The 12265-nt window shown below is 41.3% G+C and overlaps 1 protein-coding gene across 2 annotated transcripts in view; it reads left to right on the plus strand.

The window, feature by feature from the left end:
* LOC144519143 (FERM domain-containing protein 5-like) overlaps nt 1-12265 on the plus strand; it is a 77522-nt gene that overhangs the window by 1740 nt on the left and 63517 nt on the right. Inside the window, exon 2 of one of the 2 annotated variants that reach the window (XM_078252079.1) lies at nt 978-1091. In XM_078252079.1, the coding sequence (XP_078108205.1) occupies nt 978-1091 (114 nt within the window). Of the gene's footprint in view, nt 1-977; nt 1092-12265 lie in introns of those variants that run through there. The other variant, XM_078252088.1, reaches the window with a different exon arrangement.

Raw genomic sequence — 12265 nt, forward strand, 5'->3', positions numbered from 1 at the left:
ACACTGGTTAGGCTACATGAGGCATCAAGGCTACAGTGTAAGCCAGATAGAAACAATGTTTCTCTATTGTTTTACATGGCTGTAACGCAGAGCCGTGCTGACTACGTGACAACGACAGGTAATCAACCTGTGGAGAAAACAATGTCAAAGTGTGTTGCTGCCTTCATGTCCTGTCGGAAATATCACGATTAAACAAAAAGCGCGAGCCAACAAAGTGGTAAATGGGGTAATATGGCTCGTGCTTGGCTACTGAGATGTGCGTTTGTCATTGGGCGCATACGAATGTTAAGGTGATGCATTTAATGGTTATAGTTATTCATATGACATTAGGTCTATAGACTATTTAATTTGGATGTGTAGCCTAGGCTAGGCAGGCGTAGGCTACATGTGTTTAAAAAGCCTCGGTGCCTCGTGATAAAATGTTGAATGTCAATATGCTATCAGTTCGCTCATCAATTTCTGCAGCAGCATAAAAGCTGTGTTATTATCACAGACTGTATAAAACTAGGTTATTCATAAACATGTGGCTGTAGTCACGACGAACCCCAGCCTATCGGAATTTCGGCACCAGTCGTTAACTCTGTGAAGGCAGCATCTCAGTCATTGCTTCCGTTGGCTGACAAACTCGCCACTCATCGGCCTCAGCCCGCCCAGAAGCATTCAGAGCGGCATGGCAACGGCGACGAGACCGGGGGAGAAGGTGTGGTGAGGGGGTGACAGTCTAACCGGACCAGAGAGAGTGCAGCAGCAGTTGCACTATTTCCACTCCTCGCTGACTCAAGAAACGCACCGTGTGGGACCTCGGCCAGTCAACACTCACACACTGATAAAACGATGCACCACCGCCGCCGCTCCGCACAGTCGCTGCCGCTGACCAGGTGTTGGACTAAACAACAGGGACGTCATTAACGTGACATAAGATAGGCTACAAGTTGTATGTATGTGCTGTGCGCCCTTCTCCCTGGTCCCGTACACAGACGACCGTGAAGATGCTGAGTCGACTGATGAGCAGCAGCATCAGGAGTCTGGACAGGGAATGCAATTGCACTGTGAGGCTGCTGGACGACTCGGAGTACACCTGCACGATTCAGGTCAGTGGGGGCCAACATTTCCTGTCTCTCAAATCACCTTGTTTTGGGGGACGTGCTATTGACACGTAACGGGGCAGTGGTCAGGTAAAATGACTTTCCCACAACACATCTCTCTCCCTTTCTCATTCTGCTGCAAAGGATGTGTCATCCTACCTTAACTCCATGCAGTGTCACAAAAATATATTTGATTGTTGCTATGTGTTTATGGCCAGACCTCTGTCATCAATGGACTGCAGATGCTTTCGTCAGAGACCACACCAGTGTGGACATCATGATGTGCATTGCGTAGCAGAATCAAGGATTATTAATTAGCACTATTTTGAATTTCCAACAGAAGACTAAATAAAATCTCTTTTTAAGCGTTTGTCATTACAGCAGCTTCTTGCATGCATAGATTTGAATGCATTATGAAACAAATCTGCGTAATCTGATTTTTAATGATTTCAGTGGAGGGCTCAGAGAGGATTTCTGGATCCTCTGGCTGCGTGAGACAGGCGGAGACATTATAGGTTTTTGTTCTATAACCAGGGGATGTTTGGTGTTGTTTATATTCTAATTAGTCTAAATAGAGGGTGGGCATCTTACTTTGTCTCAAAGTAGATGTCATACCCCTATTTGTCAATTTGCCCTTCAGACTGACCCTGGCTTTTGACCATGGGGTATCACTTTGCTATGCTTTTTCGGACCCAAGGAAGAATATCTGCTGTGTTGATGTAGCTAATGGGATTCATTATCTGATGGTGTTCACGTTTAATGAAGATTCAACCCACCTGCAGCAAAACCCAACCAATTTAAACTTTCTTAGGACTATAAAGGGTTAAAGCAGGGTGATAAATATAAGGGCCAGGGCGCCAGGCATTTCGTCTGCCCAATCTATTTTAGTTTCTTATCAACAATTCCGGTAGAATCTCTACTGTTACTTAAACCAGCTGAAATAGTGCCGTAAGAGAAAACAAAATAACCAGTTTAGCTCCTACTACACGATGCAGTAAAGCTGCATGTTGGAAATGTTTAGCTCTAAATCAAAGTAGCTTTTTTAAGTAGTTTAAGTGCGTGCCTTTGCTCTAATGCTGAGAGCTCCACTGAGTTTTTACTACCCTGAATCTCACTTTGTGGTTATTATTATTATTTTTTTTTTTTTTTGGTTATAGTTTCAGCTGTGACGGTTATCCATCGAGTCCATCATTGGTTTTTGATGTGTTGTCGATACAGTGGCAGAGAAGCATTGATTCTATTTTATAATGACTTCTGAGGCTGTAGTCTGTAGCACTGTTGTACAGGAAGGACCACGGTAGAAATTCTGGTTACTTGGTGTAGATTAGTGTATTTTGTTCCTTTTGGCAGGTTTATTGATAGGTTGCCCATGTAATCTGGTTATATTGATTCATTCTGCACACTATTAGACAGGCAGTCAGTCAGTCAGTCCCTTACGCAGTAAGTCCCTTGCAGACTTGTTTCGAAGCATTTCTCTTTATTTCTTGTACTTCTTGAGTTGTCTCCAAAATCAATGGTATTGACATGAATGAAGGTGAGACATGACTGGAGTCAGTAAACAGGCTGTGTGTTTATAAGCGAGAGAGCGGAGGAGTAAGAGCAAGTGACTAATGTCTATTACTTCCTTTGTAAATCAAGTGCGTGTGTGCATCCCTGCAATGGCTTTAGTGCGGCTACATCATTGAGATGTCTGTGGCCGTTTGAGTTACTGGAGCTAAGTTTTGAAGCTTGTTACTCAAAGGGATTCCATTGCTGCTGAATCAGAGATGACAACGCACAAAGACCATCACTACCTGTTCACTTCTCGGATCTGACAGCAAAGCAAGCCTTTCAACATCCAACAACGTGAAGTGGCACTGCTCGGGGGACAAATGAAATAGGGATTTTACGCCAGTCTCGTTATGTGTTTCATGATTGTGTTAAATGAGATTTCATACATGTAGTCATGTTTTTAATGTGTGTGGGACTGACTATGCAGGCAAATGGTCGTGGTAGTGACTTTTAGTCCCTGAAGTTAACTTTCTATCAATTCCATTTTGAGAAATGAAAATGCTTTGTCATTGATGCAACTTTACAACATGACGTTTAGTTGTAATGTTTTATAAGCAAAACACTAAGTATATTTCTACCTTCTGACTGCAGGGGAAGGCAGTTTGTGTAGTGCTTTTCTGATGCTTTGTGTTTACCAAAGTACAGCCCGCACTTATTCCCCATTGACTTTTGAGCAGCTCCTTCACCCATGATTCAAAATGTTTGGCTGTCAAGATATGCTGATCCGACCCTTTTCACAACTGAAAACACACAGCAGGGACCAAATTCTTAATTTCCAGTGGAGCTTCTATTGAGAGGGATTAGCTCTTTATTGGCATATTTCATTATTTCCACCATGGGAAATAATGAAATACAGTATGCCATTATTTCACACTATGGAGCTTTTGATGAAGCACAACTGGTCTAAATGAAAACATAAATAAGATCATCAGCTTAATCAATTGGCTATTGTTTACAGCATTTATTTGCTGGCATTAGAATATGTGAACATGACATTTAGGGAGTTATATAATTATGTTTTACACAAAGCGTCTGCAAAGCTAAGTAAGCACTGGTATACATGTCATTTTTCATCTGCATAAAGGACATTACAGTGACCTTACTGGAGCATGACAACATTGTGGGCTCACTGAAAATGGGAGCTGAAGCCTGCTGTCCTTGTCCTTCACACCTTGGAGATGTGGCCCAGAATAAAGTCCCCTTGTGGGGCTCAACAATGGTCACACTCTCCATTTAGCTCAATTAGCCTACAATGTAAATGTACTATAGGGGCAGCGCGGAGTGGAATATGAAGCCAGCCAGGCAAAGATAAGGAGAACAAATCCTGTTTTTTTAACATGGACACTGGGGCCCAGACCACCCCCTTTGCCCGTCAGTTTGTATGGCTTGCCTGCCAGCCTCATCAGATTTACCTCACCTATACTGTGTGCCTGCTCCCCCTCTCCTACTGATGACACTGTTGCTGATTACATCATGACCCTGGAAGCATGGGAATACTCGTGTTTATTGATTTATCCTGCTCTTTCAACACCATTCATTCCTCCAGGATATTCACAGGATTAATTGGTGGGTGGAAAAGGTGGAAGAAGAAGCATCTGGATGCCCTAGACAGGCACAGGATCAGGAGTGGTAGTTTAGCCACACGATGTTGGTGGTGAACATCAACAGCAAAAAGGTCCACCAATACCAGAAGCTATTTTTGAAGTCACAATTTTAGAGATACCAGCCACAGTGCAATGGAGGGTGCTGTCTCACTATACAGGGTCTGGCAATAATAGAGCTGTGACATGGGAAACACTGGCCACTTCCTCCAAGTAAAAGTGTGAATAGGTTTAGAGATTCGTACAGCCTTAGAGATTTTGCTATACCATTCATACCAAGGTTTATATCCCTTTATCTGGTGTAGGGCTGCACAATTAATCTCAATTTTATGGAAATTGCATTGCAATATCAAAAACGCAGGGGGGCGCAATATTTATTGAAGGCAAAATATGTGTCAAACCATTCTGAATAAAGTATTCTGTTCCTGCAGAGATGTCCTAGCCTACAAACTGTCCTGTCCTACAGACTGAAGAAAAACATCTTTGTATGGTACAGATCACAGTATAATAATTTTATTTTTTAAATTTTAATATTTTTCAATGAAAATAAGAATAATGACACAAAATGTGGATGATACAAAAATGATCATTCCCTCCAATATCCTCAATCATATCACAATTGCAATATCATTTAAAATAATTTGCAATTAGATATTTTCCTCAATCCTCAATCGTGAATGGATTTATATAGTGCTTTCATCCAAAGTGTTTTACATTTTGCCTCTCATTCAACCATTCACAGACATACTCACACTGATGGCAGTAGGCTACCATGCAAGGCACTGGCCTAACCAGAGGGAGCAGTATGGGGTTCTTGCTTAAGGACACTTTGACATGTGGACATAAGGAACCAGATATTGGCTCTACCTGCTGAGCCACGGCCGCCCGTTCATACACAGTCACACACCGACTGCGCAGCATCCGGGGGCAATTTGGGGTTCAGTGTCTTGCCCAAGACACTTCGACTTTGACTAGACTGCGTGAACCGCCGACCTTCCAATCGGTAAACGACCGCTCTACCACCTAAGCCACAAGTGTTGTCTGTGTAGCCTAAGCTTGATATATCTTTTCTCAGAACTCCATTTTTGTCCAAAAACTTTTAACAACACTTTAAACAGCCACAGCGTTGCACAGGGTGACATAGTCCTTAATTATGATGAACAAGGGCACTGTAGAGCCAATCCCATATAACCCTTTCTGGTGTCGAAACTATACTATAGGCCAACTATACTATACTATATATATATATATATATATATATATATATATAGGAAGGGAAAGAGCGTGCAAGTATCTTCATGACGGATTAGTCATGGAGGAGAATGAGAGTTTTACAGAATTGTGTGATTATTAGCGTATGTAGTTCGGGGAGTTTACTGCATTTGTGTCCTAATGCTTTAAATTACTGTCCATCTTGTTATTGTTGTCCTGTAAATTATTTACGGTGTGTCTTTAGAGTAAATTTAACACAGAGTCACTGTAATTAAAGAAATGCACAGATACAGGAATTATTTAGATCTATGTTTGAATTATTATGGAGTGTGGTTAAGCAGCTACGGTCTACCACTATTAATCAGCAGCATCTCATTAGATAACACAGAAGAGCAGGATAATCACCCCTTTGCCCCACATTCCGTATAGTTAAGTTTAATGAGTTAATTATAGGAACATGCATGCTATGTGATTCAAATACATCCATAGCATGGACTCTAAAATATAGATCACACACTTAATCTAACATTTTTAATTGAGTAAACATAATGTTGAACAAGGTTTACTATCAGGGTAAACATTTTAGGCAGATACTGTGGGCCAATTGCTCTAAATTAATATTCCTACCAAGAACCAAAAGATGTATATCAGAGATGGAAAGCAAGATGAATGATGGAAAATCATTGATCCAGAGAGACATACCTCATCACTGTGAGTGAGTGCTTCAGTCACCTGGCACCAACTTAGATCCTTTAGAGTCCACCAGTGAAATTAGGGATGTTCTTTTGAAGCCAAATGCAGAACTTGGAAGGAGCTCCTCTCGTTTTGCGTTGTGAATGCATTATTGAAATAAGTTGCTCTTGTCTCCCAAGTGGTCTATCTGCACTCATTTTGTTTTCCTATCAGTGTGCACTGCTAAAATTGGAATAGAGGTTGTAACATTTTGTTTTCATACATGTGAGGGTCTGCTTATGTGATTATGTTGCCTTCACCTCCTAACTAAAATAGTAATGGCTTGCATCTTACCCCTAAATCATACATTAGGTTTTACCCATTTATAAATTGAGGACTCTCTGTGTGGGCTTATGTGTGTGTGTGTGTCTTTCAAACGACCCTACATGCGCAAAAGACGTCACACGCAGCATGCTTTTGTACAAGCATCTGTACAGCAGCGGGGGCGGGGTGGTGCTGCCAACTTAGCGAACAAATTTAGCGACTTTCTGTAGAAGAGAGATGCCAGTATTACCTGGCAAGCTCGAGGTCTTACTCTCCCACAGTCACCTCTCTGTCACTTCTGACTGAGGTGCAGCAGCGAGCCTACGTGCGCGTCATAATAATAACTATTATTTACTACTATTTATATAGCGCCTTTCATGAAACCCAAGGACACTTTACAGAATTATGGGGGAAAGACAGCTAAGGGAGGTTGTAGGCTGTGGTGAACAGGTGGTGTATGAGGAGTTTTTTAAACATGTCCAGGGATGTAAAACCCCAAATGTCAACCTCATAGTGGCCCTAGAGGAAAACTCAGGGGATCGCCAAAGTCATTAGGGTTCATCCTCTGGGAACCATGAATGTCTGTACAAAATGTTGTGGCAATCCATCCAATGGTTGCTGAGATATTTAAGTCTGGACCACAGTGACCCGACATTTCCATCTATGGTGCCAGGTTTCATATATTTGTATACAAGATACTTTTGGGTTTGTAACTGTTGGTCAGATAAGACATTTAGAGTCATCACTTTGGGCTCTAGTAATTTCTGATGGGCATTTGTCAATATTCTTTTTTTTTTTATTGACAAAATACAGTATACAGAGAATTAGGTAAGCAATAATAGCACGTGAACATCAAGTGTACAAACTTATGAAGAAAAACATAACAAAACAAAAAAACATACGAGGCAATACAAACGAGAAATAACAGTATACAGCGGATGTAAACATACACACCACGTAGCGTCACCGGCTCTCCTGGGTGAAAGTCCTGTGTTTTACCCATCCGCCACCCCAACCAACCTCCATCCTTTCATACTACTTGCTACGATAATTCACATGTAATGTATGTAATGGAGGCCAAACGGCGTTGATAAACACGCTACAAAACGATTATGCGTCTTCATAACACGCAAAAATGGCATACGAATTGGCGTGTCATACATACTCCAATAGTGAGATCAGTCTGGAATCTTGCATAAACGCTGGTATATGCAGGAACGCTCTCACTTCACTTAGAAGCTGCTGTCAAAATGTCTTTGATCAGAGCTCTCAGCTCTCAATCTGCTCAGCAGCTGATAACAGAAATCTGCTTGGATTGGGAAGCTCCCAGATGTAGGCTAAAGGAGCTAAATGGGAAATATTATAAGGTGTTTTGTTTGTATTTTTATGCATGTAAATAATAAGTTTGTTATTGAGTCAGTTCATAGTCCCTCTTTCTCACACCACAGCTGAAGATGCCACACGTAGCACCTTGAACTGTAAGCGCTAAAAAAGTATGAGTATGCATGCTCAATCAGCCTTCCTTCAAAAAGGTGTATCATACAGTATTCTTATTGGATAGACAAATCTGAATTTCACATAACATTCAGCCTGTGACTCACAAGCATGGTATCTTTCCGCCCATAATAATTCACAGACTGGGAATGCTGGTAATTTTTTTCTAAACCTTTATAGGCTTAATATAGAATAAAAGTAGGATGTGCTTTAGACAGAGCTCCTGCTTATCAGCCCTGTGCCGCCCCACTGAAATCTGCAAGAGACTTGTATTCCTGATTTGAAGGCGCCCGGCTAAATAACATGTTAATCCATAATGTGGAGAAACGGTGAGATAAACCCTCAAGGCTTTGGTGTGTTCTCAGATTAAGACATTCGGCTATTGGCCATGACACTAATATCTATGACTCGAGTGATGTCAGGGCCTCAACTCTGCTCACCACACTGGCTGATTGTTTTAGTTAGCACATGCACTACCACTACTGTGCAGATTGATTGATATGAGATTTAAAGGCCTATGACATGCTGCTTTTTGGATGCTTTTATATAGGCCTCAGTGGTCTCCTAATACTGTAGCTGAAGTCTCTTTCCCGAAATTCAGCCTTGGTGCAGAATTATAGCCACTAGAACCAGTCCCACGATGAGCTTTCCTTAGGATGTGCCATTTCTGTGTCTGTAGCTTTAAATGCTATTGAGGAGGAGAGAGGGGGGGCAAGGTGGAGGGTTGGGCGTGTGGCTTTCACCAACTGCCATGCTTCGCTCGTTTGCAAGTCATGATGTCTCTCTCTTTCTCATGGGCGGGCCAAATTCTCTGCACGGGCAAATCGGAGAAAGGGGAGGCAACCTTTCCCCTTATGACGTCATAAAGGGAAGATTCCAGATCGGCCCATCTGAGCTTTCATTTTCTCAAAGGCAGAGCAGGATCCCCAGGAATTGGTTTACACCTATCACCATTTCTAGCCACTGGGGGACCATAGGCAGGCTAGGGGCATTAATGTTAAAAAACCTCATAAAGTGAAATTTTCATGCCATGGGACCATTAAAACAACTGATTAAATCCAAACCCAAATACGTTGCTCTCATGTAATAGGTTCATAGAAAACCAAGACATTACAGTGTATTGGCTACTTCGTGGTAATGAGCAATCGGTGAGGATTACTTTCAATACTTTCAGTACCATACCAATTCCAATTAATGTTAAATTATTGCAGCTTTATCATTTCCATTATTATCAGTGGCTTGTAACTGCTGACTAGTCCACAGCTAATCACACAGTGAATTGTCTTTGCCTGTACTGATAGACAGCTTTGCAACTTGAAGCTTTCATTTAAAGTGAAATGAAAAATGAAATGTATTACGAAATTTCCATAGGAATATTTATTTACTGTGCAAAAGCAAAGAATTTTAACAGTTGATACACGTGGAACAGGTAGTTTTTTGTATGTTTCATACTTAAAAGATACATTTTGGATACATTTAGGAATAAATAACCCTTAACCGTGGGCCACATATATTATGAATACATAATCAATAGTTCAGTCTTGAACATGAAATTAAATTTACTAGTGTCTTCCAGATGCTTTGATGTTCTCCCAAAATAGTTAATAACATATTTAAAATGTGCATGGAAATGCAAATCCGTTGGTGAAAAAAATATTAAGTATGACTTGCATTAATTTCCATTTGGATTCTTGGAATTTCTTTGGAATCTTCATTCATCTCCATCTGCAGTGGGATTTACAGTTAGGTGTGGATGGAGGCTATTAAGCCACAGGGGTACCTCCATGTTCTGGCAAAAGCTTTCATTAAAAAAGCCTGTAATTATGTATTCAAGGGTGAGGTTACTGGGTTGTTGGTTTTGCAAAAGTGTGTGTGACAAGAGTGAATATTTAATGTTGGTTATCTTTGATGCACATTACGTTTCTGGAGGTGTTGGCCTATGTGATGCAGAAGCAGCAGAGATAGGGGAACCAGCCAGTACACTGAGAGCATTTGGATGCTCCATAGTGATGCCACTGCATTTGCTGTATAGCAGGAGCCACAGTTAATAGTAAAGCAAAAGACTATTCTGCATATCTTACTCTCTTTTGCTCTGTCACTCTCTTTCTTCTGTTCTCTATTATGCTTCTTCTATTTTTTGGTGCTATTTCTCGTGGTTGGCCCCTCAATTCCACAAAATCCTCCCTTCATCCCTTTTTTATTTCTCCTCTTCTCTGTCTTTGTCTCTCTCCTCTCAGTCAGTAGCACTGCAGCTGAACAGATTAATGAGCTTGCCCTGACTGAACCTGACACCAGTAGACAACACAGCAAAGACATGCTATACATGACACAGCAATAAGGAAGCTGAAAGCATTCCACCAAAGGCTATAGGCATCACAGCCATTGTTAGCCACTTAAAAGGCTTAAGTATGCAACTTAGTCAATACTCTGCAAACGCAGTGGTTTCTTGGTTTTTAGCCACCACCACAGCAAGAATTAGGAGGCTTCACATTTCCTCTAGCGCAACCATGTGGTTTAGATTTGTATTTTTGAGTGAAATGTCTCAAGAACTATTGAATAGATTGCTGTAAAACTTGGTAGACATTTATGTCTCCTTCAGTACATTTACAATAACTTTGTTATCCCTTACCTTTCATTACTGCCATTATCAGGTCATATTTTCAATTTGTTCAATTATTTGGTTAATGACCAAATACTTGCAAAACTAATGATATTAGCCTCAGCTGTACTTCCTTGTTTAGTGCTCATTAGCAAATGTAAGCAGGCTAAGACGCTAACCACTGTGCCTAAAAGAGTACTCCATCGAGTTATCATTGCACTCCAAAAACATTGTCGGACTCACCATGGACAAGTTTTCAAAAAGTATCACAATTGATGCAGCAGAACCAGATATAGGGCCCTATTTTAACGATATAAACGCACGGCGTGAAGCGCATGGCGCAGGTGCGTTTAGGGCGTGTCCAAATCCACTTTTGCTAGTTATACGGCAGAAAAAAGGGTCTGTGCGCCGGGCGCATGGTTCAAAAGGGTTGTACTTAGTGTCTTCATTAATTCATAGGTGTGTTTTGGGTGTAACATACAATAAACCAATCAGAGTGTCATCTCCCATTCCCTTTAAAAGCCAGGCGCGTTTGGACCTTGGATTTGCACTGTAATATTTTTATTATATATTATATTTGCATGTTTGTGTGCTACAGCACTTCCCCGTGTGTGTGTAACAAGCATAGTGTGTGCACGCTGTGCATAAGCCTAGGCGCATTTTACTAATGCGCTTTTAAAATAACAATAAATTGACTTTAGACCAGGTTTTTGTTGGTCAATGGCGCGATCACTTCCCGCTGTCTCAAGATAGCAATACGCCAAGAATTCATCTGAACACACCTCCCTGTAAGACCAGCATGCCCATGGGCGCAAAGATGGGCGCAGGTGCATTTGCTATTTAAACGACGCGGGAAACTGACAACTGCATTGGTCTTAAACTAGCAAAGACACTTGCTTCGGGCTTTGTGCCATGCTGCACCAGGTGCAAGATAGGGCCCATAATCTTTTTTATTCCACACTACATTACCCACGTTGCAACATGACTGCTGAAAGGTGCATTCGAGATTTAGGTGTCTTATGCTAGTAGCGGCTAATGTGGTCTCCAGCCGCTAGCCTCCAGTAGAGATGAGGAGCGGACTACAAAGGTCTGGTTAGCTCACTTCTTTCTAACTCCACACCTTCACATTTTTCTCACATATTTTCCTCATATATTGCAGTCTTTGTGGCCAAAGATGTCTCTCACTTCTTTTTAGCATTGCTTTATCCAGACCAACCTTATTTTTTATCTCTCAAACCAAAGTTTGCATGGCAAGGAAATAAATAACAAGTTGCCTATTGTGCAAGATACTCTGAATCTTTTTTCACAGTGATGAATTACGTCTCAGTGGTGTTTTGGAGTTGCCTTTGATGCTTTCAGAAATAAAAATGAGAAAAGTAGTTACTGTTGGGAGGCACTAAAGACGAATCTGTCTGCACCCCGCTGACACACAAGGGTGCTCAATTCCAACAAACTCATAAGGATATGAAGACGTGATTGCAGAAGAGTAAGTCAGGATCATATTGAATCAAGCTGAGCTTCATCAGTATAATTAAAATAGCGAACATTGTTGCAGATGTCTCTGCACTGCGTGTCAATGTGTGAATCCCTTGTATGGCTGGTTTTCATTTTGTAGCTGAAACATAATTATGTGATTTTCCTGTCATAGTTGGGACGCATTGTGGTTTAATGTGGGGAACTGAGCAGCAGCCAGATGGTAACCAGCCCAACTAAATCACCCCACTGCA

The sequence above is a fragment of the Sander vitreus genome, chromosome 1 (assembly GCF_031162955.1).
Source record: "Sander vitreus isolate 19-12246 chromosome 1, sanVit1, whole genome shotgun sequence".
NCBI lineage: Eukaryota > Metazoa > Chordata > Actinopteri > Perciformes > Percidae > Sander > Sander vitreus.